The sequence below is a fragment of the Mesocricetus auratus genome, unplaced genomic scaffold (assembly GCF_017639785.1).
Source record: "Mesocricetus auratus isolate SY011 unplaced genomic scaffold, BCM_Maur_2.0 Super-Scaffold_100011, whole genome shotgun sequence".
NCBI classification, from domain to species: domain Eukaryota; kingdom Metazoa; phylum Chordata; class Mammalia; order Rodentia; family Cricetidae; genus Mesocricetus; species Mesocricetus auratus.
In genome coordinates, this window is record NW_024429195.1 from 43,663,051 (window position 1) to 43,679,609 (window position 16,559).

The 16,559-nt window shown below is 53.5% G+C and overlaps 1 protein-coding gene across 1 annotated transcript; it reads left to right on the plus strand.

The window, feature by feature from the left end:
* The first annotated feature begins 1,829 nt into the window (after nucleotides 1-1,829).
* Esyt1 (extended synaptotagmin 1) lies at nucleotides 1,830-15,762 on the plus strand. Its single transcript, XM_005079712.4, has 31 exons — nucleotides 1,830-2,289; nucleotides 4,326-4,367; nucleotides 4,782-4,916; nucleotides 5,013-5,086; nucleotides 5,197-5,269; nucleotides 5,391-5,480; nucleotides 5,679-5,734; nucleotides 6,322-6,445; nucleotides 6,528-6,704; nucleotides 6,807-6,889; nucleotides 7,270-7,318; nucleotides 7,427-7,513; nucleotides 7,605-7,697; nucleotides 7,939-8,010; nucleotides 8,114-8,200; nucleotides 9,416-9,565; nucleotides 10,210-10,356; nucleotides 10,484-10,660; nucleotides 10,798-10,880; nucleotides 10,968-11,016; nucleotides 11,108-11,197; nucleotides 11,315-11,410; nucleotides 11,616-11,687; nucleotides 11,792-11,878; nucleotides 13,844-13,984; nucleotides 14,091-14,236; nucleotides 14,336-14,434; nucleotides 14,518-14,649; nucleotides 14,722-14,827; nucleotides 15,013-15,062; nucleotides 15,374-15,762. Exons 1-31 carry the CDS (start codon nucleotides 1,927-1,929, stop codon nucleotides 15,411-15,413), a joined length of 3,270 nt encoding a protein of 1,089 aa, XP_005079769.2. The 5' UTR covers nucleotides 1,830-1,926; the 3' UTR covers nucleotides 15,414-15,762.
* Nucleotides 15,763-16,559: the final 797 nt, after the last annotated feature.

The following is a 16,559-nucleotide window of genomic DNA, read 5'->3' on the forward strand; positions in this document are numbered from 1 at the left end:
TGTGTGTGTGTGCACACGTGTGTACGAGTGTATGTGTGCACGTGTTCGTGTGCTTGTGTGTGCGTGCGTGTGTTGGGAGGCCCATGTGAAGGTCAGCCTTCATATGCCAGTCCTCACCTTTCTGCTTCTGAGGCAGGATCGCTCTGCTGCCTCATAAACCAAGCTGTTGGCTCTGGTGCCTCTGGAGGGGCTCCTGTTTCCACCTCCATTTTCTGAAGGTGCCAGTGAGATTACAAATGCTCTCACAAGAGTGCAGGGATCTTAGCTGGGTGTTGGTGGCACATATCTTTAATCCCAGCACTTGGGAGGCAGAGACAGGCGGATCTCTGTGAGTTCGAGGCCAGTCTGGTCTACAGAGTGAGTGCCAGGACAGGCTCCAAAGCCACACAGCGAAACCTTGTCTCGAAAAACAAATCAAAACAAACAGGTCTTCAGGCTTGTAGAGCATAGGCCATTTGTGAGTGCTGGACACCTAGCTTAGGTCCTCATGGGCTATAAGGACTGAGCCATCTCCCAGCCTGCCCCTTCCTCCTCCTGTATTCCCTTCCTTTGGTTTCTCTTCTGTATCTCAGGTTTCCTTAGCCTCCTAAATGCTGGGATTACAGCAGAGAGACATCCTGCCTGGAAGAATTCACTGTAGCGTCTTAGAAATTCCCAGCTGTGCTGATTAGTTTTTGTTTGTTAGCTTTGTTTTGTTTTGTTTTGTCAACTTGACACAAGCAAGAGTCATCTGAGGGGAGGGAACCTCTATTGAGAAATGCCTCCATTAGATGGGGCTGTAGGCAAGCCTGTAGAGCATTTTCTTAGTGATTAATAGGAAGAACCCAGCCCATGGTGGGTGGTGTCATCCCTGGCTGGTGGTCCTGGGTTCTATAAGAAAGCAGGCTGAGCAAGCCATGAGGAACAAGCCAGTAAGCAGCACCCTCCACGGCCTCTGCCTCAGCCCCTGCCTCCAGGATTCTTCCTAGTTTGAGCTCCTGTCCTGACTTCCTTCAGTGACGGGCCATGATGTGGAGGTGTAAGCCAAAGGAACCCTCTCCTCCCCGGCCTGATTTTACCATGGCGCTTCATCACAAGCAGTAGTCACCCTGACTAAGACACCAAGGATCAGAAAGTTACTAGAAAATGTAACTGCTTTAGTGTCAATTTAGTCTTAATTTGTCCCCCGAGATAGAGATGACTAACTCAGATTTGAGAGGCAAAACCTCGCTTCTCATGTACTCCTCTCTCCTTCCCCACTTAAGTCTGAGGTGTCAGGACTCCCATTATTAGAGGTTTTTAGTTGTGCCCTCTCACAGACAAGGTAGGGGACTGAGGGCATGATCGACAGACAGGGTCGGTCAGCCGAGGCTCGCATTCCAAATAGGGTCATTTCCCTTACTTTTTGTGAGGGCCGCCAGGAAGAGCTCAGAACATAAAGACCAGAACTTGGGAAAGTTAACAGAGAGTGTGTCAGATTCAAACACCGCCAAACCATCTGAACGGGTGGAAAGGCTAGGACTGACCACCGGCTACCCCTCCACACCAGCTCACTCTCAACTCAGTAATTGGAGTAGCGGCTCTGCATGACGTCACTCCACAGGCACTCCAAGCCCACGTGGGAGGAGCAGTTGCTCCCGCCTCTTTAGGTGGGATGGCACGCCCTGTTCTTTCTATGACCAGTCGAAAGCTGCCTTTTGGTTTCTTTCCTCCTTTTCCCGCCATCCAGCCCTCCCATCTTGACCCGCTGGTCCAATCACGGAGGTCCTGCCACTCCAAGCCCTCTAGCTTCCCAAGTCTACGCGGCCGGCGCGAACCAACCCCAACGGGCAGGGGCGTGGCGTGGCGTAGCGTGAGGTCCCGGGAGCACTATATGTCACAGGGGGAGCTGGCCCAGACTCTGAGCTGCCTGCAGCTAGTCGGGAGGCTACTGCCAGAGGCCGCCCCATGGAGCGCTCCCCTGGAGAAGAGGGCGCTGGCCCCGGGCGGGAGGAGCAGCCCCCTGCCACCGACACCGCGGGGGACCCGGGCTCCGGGGTCCCACCTGCTGGCCCGGGTGCAGCGAGCGAGGCCCTGGCGGTGCTGGCTTCCTTCGGGCGGCGCTTGCTGGTGCTGGTGCCCGTGTACCTGGCCGGGGCAGCGGGTCTTAGCGTGGGTTTCGTGCTGTTCGGCCTCGCCCTCTACCTGGGCTGGCGCCGGGTGCGCGACGGGAAAGAACGGAGCCTGCGGGCAGCGAGGCAGCTGCTGGATGACGAGGAGCGGATCACGGCAAGAACGCTTTATCTGAGCGACCGGGAATTACCTGCCTGGGTGAGTTGCCACTTCGGTCTTTGGTGCAGTAGAGCTCTTTCCTAGTCCTTCAACTCGGGCTCTCCCTCCCTGTGAAGTCGGCTCCCCGCTTGGGACAGCGCCGCCCCCATCCCCCAGACTTTACCTCGTCCCGTTAGCGCTTGCTTGCTGGGACGCACCGCTCTCGGACGACTTCACCCGCTCTCTCCGCCCACCCTTGCCGCAGAGCGGATCCTTCCACAGTACGGGACTTCTTCTTCGGTCTGCTCCGCTCCGACCACGGCAGTGCATCTGAGTGGCCGCTCCCGGCCCGGGCTCCCTCCCAGCCCAGCAAGCCTGCTCCTGACTAGTGTCACTCGCGCCTTCGCCACTCTGGGATCCCTCCACACCCACCGCCTCAACCCCGTGATCGCTCAGAGCTTCCCTTGCCTTTGCTAGCTCTTTCAAGGCTTTTTATCTACTTAAGGGCATAAGGGTGTCCCGTTTCCTGCCTTGTCCCTAGGTACCCGCTGAGGCTCAACCCCGCAAGCATTGTTCAGCACCTGGAAATGACCCACCACAGTCGCCTTCCAGTCTCAAGGCAGCCGGGCTGCAGGGCAGCCAAGGCAGCTGCTGGGCCGGGGGGGGGGGTTGGCTGGGAAGAGAGAGGGTAGTGCGGCTGCCGTAGTTCCCGCTGCTCTCTCTATTCGCACCCTGGGCGGCCCCACCCTTTTCCGGACTGTGGGCAGCCTTCCATTGCTTGCGCAGCCGACCCAGGCCCTTATTACTGTACCGTTTCCTGGGCTGAAACAGATGCTTCTCCCTGGCCTTGCTAAAGCTGAGCGGGTTCCCAGCCCCTCCCTGGTACCCCTCCCAGTAGAGGCTGCCAGTTGGGCAGAGAGTGGCAGACACAGTCACGCTTACCCTGCCCTGGAGAGAAAAAAGGAAGGAATCTACCGCAAGCAGCAACTGTTACTCCTACTCCTTATCATAGGAATTAATCCAATTAATCCTCTCCCTGCCCCCTGCATGCAGAACACAGGTGTCCTTTCCCATAAAAGGAGTCACCCAGGAAGAGCGAGAGGAGGTAGGGAGGAGGGGAACAGGAGAGACCTCTGCGGAGGCTTGCGCACGCTCTAGGGCACCAGCGCACCCGGCCTAAGCAGCTCTTCCAGCCCCTCCCTGGGTTATCAAAGGGTTGGTTTCTTCTTCACCTTCTTAGATGGGAGCCCACACCCAGTTCCAGGGGAGCAAGGAAGGCTGGACAAAGGAAACAGGACTTCTTCATCCCAGGATTCCCTAGAGCTCTGATTTGACAGCATCTCCTCCTGAAAGAATGTGCCCTTCTCTTTCCGACTCCTCCCCTTCCCCTCCTTTGCCCCAGAAGCTGCCATTTCCTATCTCTGAGCTATCTGAAGCATCCTCACCAGGCGACATACCACCAGCCCCTTACTAAGGAGCCTGTGTGCCCAAGTTCTAAGGACAGCAGTCTCCTGCCCCCAGGATTGTGTGTTTAAAGCTGCACTAAAACCTTTTTCTTACTGGGTGTGGTAGCATAAATCTTTAATCCCAGCACCTGTGAGGCGGAAGCAGGTGGATCTTTGTGAGTTCGAGGCCAGCTTGATCTATATAGTGAATTCCAGGACAGCCAGGACTACACAATGAGACCCTGTCTACAAACAAAAGAAAACAACTTTACACTGTCTTTCTATTTGAAAAAAAAATAACCTTCATCAATGCACACAAAATAAAGAGGTTTAACTTAAAAAAATACATAGCTTCATATTATAGCCCGGGCTAGGTTTGAACTCGGACCCTCCTGCCTCTACCTTCCAAGTGTTGGGAATATAGGTTTGTGTCCCTGTGCCCAGCCAAAACCTTTTCTTAACAAACTCAAGTTTTGCTCTAAAAGGAGGAGGAAAAGAGAGAGAAGAAACCCCAGCACACCCAGCTCCTGGGTGTGAGCAGTCCCTTGGCGGAGGGACATGGCCCATCTCTGTGTGCGTGTGCCCCACTGGCCTCTTAGGAAGCACAGCTGTAAGCATGCTTGTCCCTGACTCTGCTGTCCCTGCTTCCAGGTCAGCTTCCCGGATGTGGAAAAGGCGGAATGGCTAAACAAGGTGAGGACTGTCTTGCTTTTCCCTGTGTGGGGTTATGACCCCTTCCACACCTCACTTCCAGCTTGGGCCTAGTCCCCTACCTTCCTGCCCCAACGGTGGCCCCAGACTCCTGGTGGTCTCAGCTCAGTGTCAGAAAACAGCTGTGTGCTATCATGCCCGGATAGAACTTGCCGTTAGACCAGTGGTTCCCAACTTTCCTAATGTTGTAAAACTTTGATACAGTTCCTCATGCTGTGATGACCTCCCCACATCATAAAATCATTTTTGTTGCTACTTCATGACTGTGATTTTGCTATGGTTTTGAATCGTGATGTAAATATCTGTGTTTTCTGATGGTAGGGGTTGCGAACCACAGGTTGAGAACCACTGCTTTAATGGGAAAGCAGACTCTCTTCTGATTTCGTCTCCTCCCAGATTGTGGCCCAGGTGTGGCCCTTCTTCGGCCAGTACATGGAGAAGCTCCTGGCCGAAACGGTGGCGCCGGCTGTCCGGGGCGCTAACCCCCATCTGCAAACATTCACATTTACGCGAGTGGAGCTGGGCGAAAAGGTGTGTGGGGAGGAAATGGGTAAGGGTTTGGGAGGTGGCCCAAGGGCTGGGATGTTCTTTCCTCCTGCCTCTTTCTGAGATGGCCTCTCTGTTTAGCCAGTACGCATCATCGGAGTCAAGGTTCACCCTAGTCAGAGGAAAGACCAGATTCTACTGGACTTGAACGTCAGGTACTCACCGTTCGCCGTGGGTGGGTCCTGGCCACCCCTAGCTGCTTAGCTCCCCCTCCTCTCCGATGGAGTCTGGCACTAACCATTATTCTCTCCTCACTGCCTCCCAGCTACGTAGGCGACGTGCAGATCGACGTGGAGGTGAAGAAGTATTTCTGCAAGGCCGGAGTCAAGGGCATGCAGGTGGGCGACGTCAGGGGCCTCTTACAGGGTCTGCGGGAAGAAGAGGCCAGGCTGGGGAAGTGCGGGGGGACACGGGGCCTCTTCTGGGGAGACTTTGGTCTCCTTGCTCTTCTTGCTCTAGCTACATGGCGTCCTGCGGGTGATTCTTGAGCCGCTCACGGGGAACCTTCCTATTGTGGGGGCCGTGTCGATGTTCTTCATCAAACGCCCGGTAAGAGAGACCATCAGCGGGAGGTGGGGGTGGGGAAGAAAGGCTCACAGAAGGTAGCTACGGGGGTTTGAGAAGGCTGATAATAAAAACCAAATGACCCAGGGGCCTCACGCATGCGCACCACGCATGGGCACCCATCGGCTGTGTGTGGCCTCGCTCCCTGGGATCCATCCTGACTCATCTGCCCTTTTCTTCCAGACACTTGAGATCAACTGGACAGGGATGACCAATCTGCTGGACATCCCAGGACTTAGGTATTGAGGACCTTTGAGTATCCTTCCCAAGTAGCCCAGTCGGGGCTGAGAGTTCAGAGATGCAAAGTAGGGACACCGCAGCTGGGGGGATCGGACATAAACTCCAGGAACGTTTCAGAATGGGACTCTTTTCCTCCCGTGGAGGAGGAACGTGCGCACTCTGGTAGGGAATGGAAATTCCTCAAGCAGGGGAAAAACAGAGAAAGGTTGGGAATGGCGAAGGGGCTCAGCGTCCAAAGAGGATTCTCAGAGTCCTCCACTCTGGTGAGATGGCCCAGTGGGCACAGGCGCTTGCTGCCAAGTCTGCTGGGTACTGCATGGCTGTCCTCTGACCTCCGCATGCGGTACGCATGCGCACACACATATGAAACAAAGGTGATTAGCAGAGAAAGGCTTCACTAGGTGTGGGGGCACACGCCTGGTTCCAGCAGTTGGCGGCTGGCAGAGTTCGGTGCCAGCATGGGCTACGTAACAAATCCTAACCCAGCAGGGGTATGCAGTGAGAGGCTGAAATTCTCCCTGCGGTAAGAAACACAGCTGGGGCGGGGGTAGAACTTGAGTCTTTTTTCTTTCCTGCTCCCTTTCAGCTCTCTCTCTGACACCATGATCATGGATTCCATCGCTGCCTTCCTCGTGTTGCCCAATCGACTATTGGTGCCCCTCGTACCTGACCTTCAAGATGTGGCCCAGTTGCGCTCCCCACTACCTAGGGTATGGTATCTGAGTAGACTTGACCTCTCTCAAGGGCGCTGTTCTGGGTCCTTAGTTTCTCCCCATTGGTCCCTGACCCCAGGGCATTATTCGGATTCACCTTCTGGCGGCCCGAGGGCTCAGTTCCAAGGACAAGTACGTGAAAGGATTCATTGAGGGCAAATCAGACCCCTATGCACTGGTCCGTGTGGGCACCCAGACATTCTGCAGCCGAGTCATTGATGAGGAGCTCAACCCTCACTGGGGAGAGACCTATGAGGTAGGAAGCTGAGGAACAGGGGTGGAGTGGTGGGAGAAGCCGCTGACTGGATGGCCCTGACAGCTGCAGCCCACGATACCCACAGTCCACTGTGCTCTCCAGGTGATAGTGCATGAGGTCCCGGGACAGGAGATCGAGGTGGAGGTGTTTGACAAAGATCCAGATAAAGATGATTTTCTAGGAAGGTGAGACTGCACATTTTAGATTCTAAGGTCCCAATATGCCCCAGTAGAATGCGCACGCGCACGCGCGCACACACACACACACACACACACACACACACACACACGAGTCCTCCCCCCCCTTAGTGTAAGATCCTCTTGGGACTGGAGAGACCGCTCAGCTATTAAGCATATGTACCGCTTTTGCAGAGGACTCAAATTCAATTCCTAGCACCCGTGAGAGGCTTACAACCTCCTATAACTCCAGCCCCGAGTCCTCCAGCCTCCCTAGGCATCTTCACACAGACCACACAGTTGAGGGCTACTGACTTGCTATTAATTATCACTCCCCTTCTCTCTCCACTGCCCTCTCTCCTCTCCCTCACCCCCTCCCCGCTTTCCAGAATGAAGCTGGATGTAGGGAAGGTATTACTGGCTGGAGTCCTGGATGACGTAAGTCGGGAGATGCGGGGTGTGGGAGTGACGTCCCCTGTGGGCTGCCTTGGTGAAGAGAGGTTGGTGGGTGTCTGATCCCTATTCTCACTCTTCTACTGCCTGCAGTGGTACCCTCTGCAAGGTGGGCAAGGCCAAGTTCATTTGAGGCTAGAATGGTTATCACTTTTGCCAGACACAGAAAAACTGGATCAGGTAAGCTGCTTAGGAAACAGGAGGCCGGCGGGCAGGGGGTGACATGTGGGGGTCAGGAGGATGAGGTCTGACCACTGTTCCTTCCTCCCAGGTCCTACAGTGGAATCGGGGCATCACTTCAAGACCGGAGCCCCCTTCAGCTGCCATCCTGGTTGTGTACTTGGATCGGGCTCAGGATCTTCCTGTGAGTTTGGCTTGTGGAGTGGTGAACAGAGCCTTAGGGAAAGGATGGCCACTCTTCCCTGACTGAGCATGTGGAGTGTGTGTGTGTGTGTGTGAGTGCCCCTGCCTGCAAAGGGGCAACACAAAGGTTCTAAGGAGGGGTCATGTCTACCTTGAGGAAGAGTGTGCTGGGCCCACCTTCCTTCAAACACCAGACATCCAGCACCTAAAGTATAACCTCTCCATTCCGTCCCCCATCATAGCTCAAGAAGGGAAACAAGGAACCCAACCCCATGGTGCAACTGTCAGTGCAGGATGTGACCCAGGAGAGCAAGGTGAGGGCAGCAGGGGCTCTTCTTCAGGATGCTTGCAACTGTAAGTACCAGCCCAAACGGGGATGCTGCCGGGCGGGTACATGCCTGTGTGTTTTCGCCTCAGGCTACCTACAGCACCAACTGCCCAGTATGGGAAGAAGCCTTCCGGTTTTTCCTGCAAGACCCTCGAAGCCAGGAGCTTGATGTGCAGGTGAGAGCCGCCCGCCTTACCCTTCTCCCCAAGGGTTACTGGTTTGTTCCTTTGATGTTTTACTTTCAAGCACTCGTGTATATGTGTGTGTGTGTGTGTGTGTGTGTGTACGTGTGTGCACGCGTGCACGCACAATTGAGTCTGACCACTGTATTGCTGGGGATTAATTCAGGGCCTCATCTGTTCTAGGCATTAGATAAGGGTTTTTTTTGTTTGTTTGTTTTTGTTTTGACTCTTGACATAGGCCAGCTTGTCAGAGAGATCTTCCTGCCTCTTCCTCTCGGGTGCTGGAATTAAAGGCGTGAGCGCCGCATCCAGTTTTTTTTTTTTAAGATTCATTTATTTATTATGAATACAACATTATGCTTACATGTCTGCCTGCAGAAGAGGGCACCAGATCTCATTACAGATGGTTGTGAGCCACCATGTGGGTGCTGGGAATTGAACTCAGTGCTCTTAACCTCTGAACCATCTCTCCAGCCCTCCAGTTTTGCTTTTTGACAGGGTCTCGCTTTGTAGAGAAATCTACCTGCCTCTCTGTCTTAATGCTTAAAGGTGTGTGCTACCACACCAGGCCTAGAATTCATTTTTATAATTGGTAACTCTGTACTTGAGATGAGTAACTTTTATGGTATGCAGATTGTCCCCCAATAAAACTAACATTTTAAAGGTCATAGAAAAAATCCTGAAACGCAGTATCATAGCTTCCTCACTCACTGATCAGTTCATAGACGATGCTCAGGGAAGATGGGGGTGGAGCTAGCAGGGTCTGGAGACTGGGGGCAGAGAACGGGCTCAGTGGGTAAACACAGCCTGGCGACTGCAGTTCAACCCCCAGAACACAGAGGTGAAGAGAACCAGCTCCCACATAACTGTCCTCTGACCTGCACACATGTACGTGGGACACATTCCATGTAAGTCATGCACTCACACCCAGTGAACAGATTTGTATTTCTTTTCAAACATTATAGAGTTTGTGAAGGAACAAAGATTTCAGCTGAGCCTAAAGGATAGATCAGTAGGGCTGAAATAGGCAGGAGGAAGGGAATGAAACCCCCCTGGGGAACAGAACGAGCGAAAGTAGAAGGGATGGTGGTGCTGGGGAATGACGGCTCTGCCTGGAACTCAAGGTTTGGGGGACGGGGGACGGGAGGACAGGGGAGTCATGGTGTAGCTCCCTTAGTCTGCCTTGGCCCTGCCCCTCCTGTGCTGTAGGTGAAGGACGATTCCAGGGCCCTGACACTCGGGGCACTGACTCTCCCTCTGGCTCGCCTGTTGACCGCCTCTGAACTCACCCTGGACCAGTGGTTCCAGCTCAGCAGCTCAGGCCCAAACTCTAGGCTCTACATGAAACTGGTCATGCGGGTATGGTGATGGAGGCGGCGCTGGGTGCTGGGGAGGCCTGTGGGTCCCTCGGTATTCAGAGCATGGGAGGGGAAGCATATTTAGATCAAAGGAACTAGCCTCTGTAGCTGTGTCTGAGGCACATCAAAAAATGTTGTTGGGGGCTGGAGAGATGGCTCAGAGGATAAGAGCACTGGCTGCTCTTCCAGAGGTCCTGAGTTCAATTCCCAGCAACCACATGGTGGCTCACAACCATCTGTAATGAGATCTAGTGCCCTCTTCTGGCCTGCAGGTATGCATGCCGACAGAACACTGTATACATAATAAATACATTTTTAAAAAAAATGTTTGTTGGAGCTGGAGAGATGGCATCATCGGCTCTTCCAGAGGAGCTGGGTTCAACTCCCAGCACCCACATGGCAGCTGACTGTGACTCCAGTTCCTGCTGATCTGATACCTTCACACCAATGCACATAAAATAAAGTTAAAATAAAGTTTAAAAGATAAATAAAAATAAATAAATGTAACTCTAAAATAGAAAAGTTTGCTGATCTGACTGGAGGAAGGGAGGAGAGGACCAGTCGAGGCAAGGCCATCATGTACCTAGAGCCTCTGCTGTCCTCCAGCCTGCACGGGGTTCATTGGCCAACACACTGTTTCCGCAGATCTTATACCTAGATTCTTCTGAAATCTGCTTCCCCACCACACCTGGTGCCCAGGACCTGGACAGTGACAGCCGCCAGACGGGCAGCAGCGTGGATGCCCCACCTCGGCCCTGTCACACAACCCCCAGCAGCCATTTTGGGACTGAGGTAAGTTGGTACCCAGAAACGATAAGGCTGTTTGTCCACACTGTGCCAAGCCTGTTCGAGGGCTGGTTCTGAACTCTTGTCTGTCCCTCCTCGGTTCTGAGGTCTTGTCTGTCTGGCCCTCCTGCAGAGTGTCCTTCGGATCCACGTATTAGAGGCTCAGGACCTGATTGCCAAAGACCGTTTCCTGGGTGGGTTGGTGAAGGGCAAATCAGACCCCTATGTCAAACTGAAGGTAGCAGGACGAAGCTTCCGGAGCCACGTTGTTCGGGAGGATCTCAATCCCCGCTGGAACGAGGTGTTTGAGGTCAGAACCGAGTGACTGGGACGCCTGTCTGCCCCGTGGTGGCTGCCAGTCCTCCCTGGCCAGGTGGTGGGGTGGGCAGACGTGACATTGGAGAGGAAAAGGAGAGAAATCCTTTCGTCTGCACTGTCCCCCGTTAGGTGATTGTCACATCGATTCCAGGCCAAGAGCTTGAGATTGAGGTCTTTGATAAGGACTTGGACAAGGATGACTTTCTGGGCAGGTAAGCATCAGGAGTTCCATGGACAGGTAACGCTGGCCCCCAGGGCTGTGGTATCGCCCACCAACCCCGTGTCTCCATTGTCCACAGGTATAAAGTGAGTCTCACCACAGTCCTCAACAGTGGCTTCCTTGATGAGGTGAGCATGAGGTGAGCCCCATGCCGCCTCCTCCTCATCGTCACCACGCCCATGGTCTCACCCTCAAGACTTTCCCTGCCTGTCTCCACAGTGGCTGACCCTGGAGGACGTCCCGTCTGGCCGCCTGCACTTGCGCCTGGAGCGTCTGAACCCTAGACCTACTGCTGCTGAGTTGGAAGAGGTGAAGATGTGGAGACAGGATGGGGCAGGGTGACACCCCCTCCCACCCCTTCCCCCGCCTCTCCCCCACCCACCCCCACCCCCGTCAGCGCCCATCCACGGCCGCTCTGTGTCCCAGGTGCTGCAGGTCAACAGCCTGATTCAGACCCAGAAGAGCTCAGAGCTGTCAGCAGCCCTGCTGTCTGTCTACTTGGAACGCGCAGAAGACCTGCCAGTAAGAGCAGCCCCCCATGCCCTCTGACTATGGCTTCGTGGCCCCTCCGCAGGCTCCCTTGGGTGTGAGTGCACCCTGCAGAGGAGCTAGAGGGGATCTGTAGCCTGAGATTATCCAAAGCCTTGGGGGTGGAGGCTATGAAGTACAAATGGAGGTGTGGCTATGCTTTTAATTTGTAAATCTGTGACCAATACTGTCCCTCCAGCTCCGAAAAGGCACCAAGCCCCCCAGCCCTTATGCTACCATCACCGTAGGAGAGACTTCCCATAAAAGCAAGGTAGGAGCACATGCCTTGTAATGGGATCCTTCACCGCTAAGAATGGGAGGAAAGGGCTGAGTCCTGAGTAACCGCCACTGACCATAACCCCTCTTCTCCAACAGACTGTTTCCCAAACGTCAGCCCCTGTCTGGGAGGACAGTGCCTCTTTTCTCATCAGGAAGCCTCATGCCGAGAGCCTGGAGCTTCAGGTACTGAAGTAGACTCCAAACACGCTGTTATAATCCTGGCATTTAGGGCACTGAGGGGACACTAAGACTGAGGTCAGCAAGAGGGATATAATGAGACCCCATCTCAAATGAGGGGGGACATTAGAGAAATTAAGACACCACAAAGGTCGGCTAGGATTTTCTGAGGGGGGTTTGTTAGTGAGTGGGTGCCACACGTATGTGGAGGTCAGGGGACAACTTTGGATGACATTACTTCTACCTTGTTTTAGACAGGGTCTCTGTTGTTTTGTTCTATGTCTGAGGCTAGCTGGTTGAGCGCTATGCTCTCCACCTCCCCATACGGACACTGGCATCAGTCACTAGTGTTGGGTGTGGGGATTTGACCCAGGCCTTCATGCTCGTGGCTTGTGCTACAAAGGCTCTAACCCACTGGGCCACCTCCCCAAAACAAAACAAGTTCTCATTACATAACCTTGACTGGCCTAACGGTCACAGAGATCCGCCTGCCTCTGTCTCCCAAGTGTTGGAGTTAAAGGTGTGTGCCACCATACCTGGCCATTTTTTTGTTTAAAAACTTCTGGGTGTTTTAGTTGAGTTTTTGAGACAATGTCTCACACAGTGCCCTCTACTCCTGACAATCTTCCTGTTCCAACTGGAATTACAGGCATAGGACACCCACCTGCTGGTTTTGCTCCTTTTGAGGGAGGGAGGGGGGAAGGAACAAAAATCTATATGTGAACTCCTGGGTTTGAGACAGGAGGTACCTGGATAGAGAGGGTGACCCTGATAACAGAGGGAGGGATTGTTTGAATTTGAGGTCTTCAAGGGACATCCCAGAAAAACCACCCAGAAAGACCTGTGTGGTGTTGAGTGTTTTCCCCTCTCGTGAGCAAGCACCTGACTGGACCTGAAAACATGGACAAGAGCAAGGCGTGTGCCAAGTGAAAAAGACAGGGCAGACGTGCTGCGCCCCTCACAACTCAAAAGACAGATAAGGGAAGAGTTCTTCATGATGTAGCAAGAACATCGTGAGAGCAGGTTGCGGGAATCAAGATAGTTTCAAGAGACTGGAAGAGGGCGAAAGTTGCCAGGAGGTAAAATAAGACAATTTTAAAATTATGAGCTGGACCATGGTGGCGCGCACCTTTAATCCCAGCACTCGGGAGGCAGAGGCAGAGGCAGGCGGATCTCTGAGTCTGAGGCCAGCCTGGTCTACAGAGCGAGTTCCAGGACAGCCAGGACTACACAGAGAAAAAACCCTGTCTGGAAAAAAGCAACCAGTAGTGAGACGAATAAAAGGGTGTGTGTCAGCTCTTCTCAGTTTTCATAACGGAAGGCAGTAGATAGGACACTATCTATAAAATTAGTAAGAAGACAAGAGACGCCTTGGCATGGAAAGCGCATGCTCGCAAACCTGACGGCCTGAGTTTGCTCCTTGGGACCTGCTCCTAAAAGTGATCCTCAACCGCCACACTCAGTCATGACACTCATGCACTTGTAACACACTTAGTACATTAAAGTTTAAAAAGTCAGGAAATATGAAAAGGTACAGGCATGTATACTAATTAGAATTATAGAACAATTCTCCGACAGCCTCCAAAACAATACAGAGAAACCCTGTCTCAAAAAACCAAAAAAAAAAAAAAAGGAAAAGCTAAACTGGGTGGTGGTGCACGCCTTTAATCCCCACACTGGGGAGGCAGAGGCAGGCAGATCTCTGTGAGTCTGAGGCCAGCCTGGTCTACAGAGCGAGTTCCAGGACAGCCAGGACTGTTAGAGAGAAGCCAGGCGTGATGGTACACACCTGCAATCCCAGCACTGGGGAGGCAGCTGGATGAGGCATATTCTCAAAAAGGGGCTTGTGGGGGGCTAGCAGCTGTAACATTGATTCTGTTCCCCCAAAGGGGGCTCTCTCGCCAAAACCACCCAAGAGTTTGGATCATAAATGCAAAGCTTCAATCATTTATCAGTGCATTTACCCCACAGGTTCGGGGTGAAGGGACCGGCACCCTGGGCTCTGTGTCCCTGCCTCTCTCTGAGCTCCTCCAGGCAGACCGACTCTGCTTGGACAAATGGTTTGCACTCAGTAACGGTCAGGGCCAGGTGCTAATGAGGGCACAGCTAGGGGTGAGTACCAGGAGGTGGCAGGGGCAGGAGGGCTCAGGGCTGAACAATACCCCAAGGGTGGGAGCAGGGGCTGTGTCCTTCCAGCTCACCGCTCTCCTGTCCCCAGATCCTGGTGTCCCAGCACTCAGGAGTGGAAGCCCACAGCCACAGCTACAGCTCGTCACTCAGTGAGGAACCCGAGGCCTCTGGGGAACCCAGCCACACCACCTCCCCAGTGTTGGAGGTCAGGCATCGCCTACCGCATGGTGACAGGTAAGGACTGGGATGGAAACGGCCTGCAGGCAAGAATATGAATGTCAAGTTTGACTCACGGTTTCCTAGACGCTATGCTGTCCGTCTGTCTTCCCGCAGCCCCTCTGAGGCTCCCGTTGGGCCTCTGGGCCAGGTGAAGTTGACAGTATGGTACCACAGTGACGAGCAAAAGCTGGTTAGCATCGTCCACGGCTGCCGGTGAGAGCCTGCCCGCCTGTCCTTCCTAAGGTCCTGCGGTCCTTTGCCGAGAGTGCCTCAGTGCCCACGTCATTCTGTTGTAGGGCCCTTCGACAAAACGGCCGCGATCTCCCAGACCCCTATGTGTCACTGCTGCTATTGCCAGACAAGAATCGAGGCACCAAGAGGAAGACCTCCCAGAAGAAGAGGACCCTCAACCCCGAGTTCAATGAGCGGTCAGTGAGCGGCTGATGTCTACATGGAGGCTTCGGCTGGGCCCTGGGTGCTAATGTCTGGTGTCTTCACAGGTTTGAGTGGGAGCTGCCCCTGGATGGGTCTCTCAGGAGAAAGCTAGATGTTTCAGTGAAGTCAAACTCTTCTTTCATGTCACGAGAGCGTGAACTTCTGGGGAAGGTAAGACGGGGAGGAGGCCGCAAGGATTAAAGCTGCTGGAACCACAGTGTTCTGTTAAGGAGACAGCCAGGGTGCCCGCTGGCACGTGACCCTATCCCCTCTGTAGTGGTTTGAGAGCCTGCGTGACAATGGGGGCAAGTTCTTTGGGAATGTCAAAGTAACATCTTACTCCCTGCCACCTCCAGGTGCAGCTGGATCTGGCAGAGATAGACCTGTCCCAGGGTGCAGCCCAGTGGTGAGTGTCTGTGGAGAAGGGGGCGGGGCTGGGTGGGTACAGTGGAGAAGTCCCCATCACAGGGAGAAGAAAGACAGTGAAAGCTGAGAACCATTCACCCCCTCAGTACAGAAGCCCTAGGCCATGCCTTTCACTTTCGAGAGACGACAACTGGGCCTCGTGGCTCGTGGCTGTAGTTCCAGCCTGTGAGGAGCTGGAGAATCAGAGTCCATAGCAAGTTCCAGCCAGCCTGGATACTGACAGAATGATTCCGTGAGAAAACAGCAGGTGCAAGAGTCTTCATTCTCCTGAGCTCTGCCCTTGTTTCCTAGGTATGACCTGACGGATGACAAAGATAAGGGCAGTTCCTAGGAGCCGGGGGCAGCCGGCATCGCTGTCTCCTTGCCTTGCCTCCTCGCCTCAGTGCCGTGAGCTGACAGCCCAGGGCTGAGCTGAGCCCTTTTGCCTTCCGGGCCCGTATGGGGTCCTTGCCTGACCAAAGAGGATCATATGTACCCTTTACTGCACGGCCTTTACCCTTGGGCCGGCACCTAAGCTGGCTACTTCCTGTTCTGCCTGCACCTCACTCTCCCTTCCCAGCTCCTCAGGGCCTCACGCACCTGTGCCTGGCCACTGGCAGCACTAGCAGTGGCACCAGATCATGCCAAATACAGCTTTTGGAAAGCTCTTTTTTATATAATAAAAATAGACAGAAAAGCAATGTTTCACGAACTTGCATATCATCCTTGCTAAGCGCTAAGTTAGTCTGTGCTGCTGAGTTGAGCCTAAGGTTTCCTGTGACGACAGGAGCCATCAGGGAGAATAAACACGGGTATGAAGGTAGGCAGGCTTGGCTAGCCTCTTGGACTGCATGTAGAAAATACATGCGCTATGATGGCTGTATCAGTCTGATGCACTGTGTGTCAGCTGGCAACACTTAGGTCTTATCTGCCTCCAAGCCATTAGAAATTGGCCTGGAAGGGCTGGAGAGATGGCTCAGAGGTTAAGAGCACTGTCTGCTGTTCCAGAGGTCCTGAGTTCAATTCCCAGCAACCCCATGGTGGCTCACAACTATCTGTAATGAGATATGGTGCCCTCTTCTGGCCTGGAGGCACACATGCAGGCAGAACACTATATACATAATAAAACAAATCTTTAAGAAAAAAAGAGAGAAATTGGTATGGAAGTGGTAATATTTTTTTAAGATTTATTTATTTATTATGAACACAACATCTTGCCTCCATGTATGTCTGCACGCCAGAAGAAGAAACCAGATCTCATTACAGATGGTCATGAGTCACCGTGTGATTGCTGGGAATTGAACTCGGAACCTCTGGAAGGGCAGTTAGTGCTCTTAACCTCTGAGCCATCTCTCCAGCTCTGAAAGTGGTAATATTACCAAGCTGTAATCTTCAGATGGGCAGAAAGGACTCCAGGGCTGGTTTTCTGACCAAGTGCAGAGGCTGAAAGCTCACCATCCAGAACTGATCTGACAGGAGCTCTGCACCACGTCAAGCC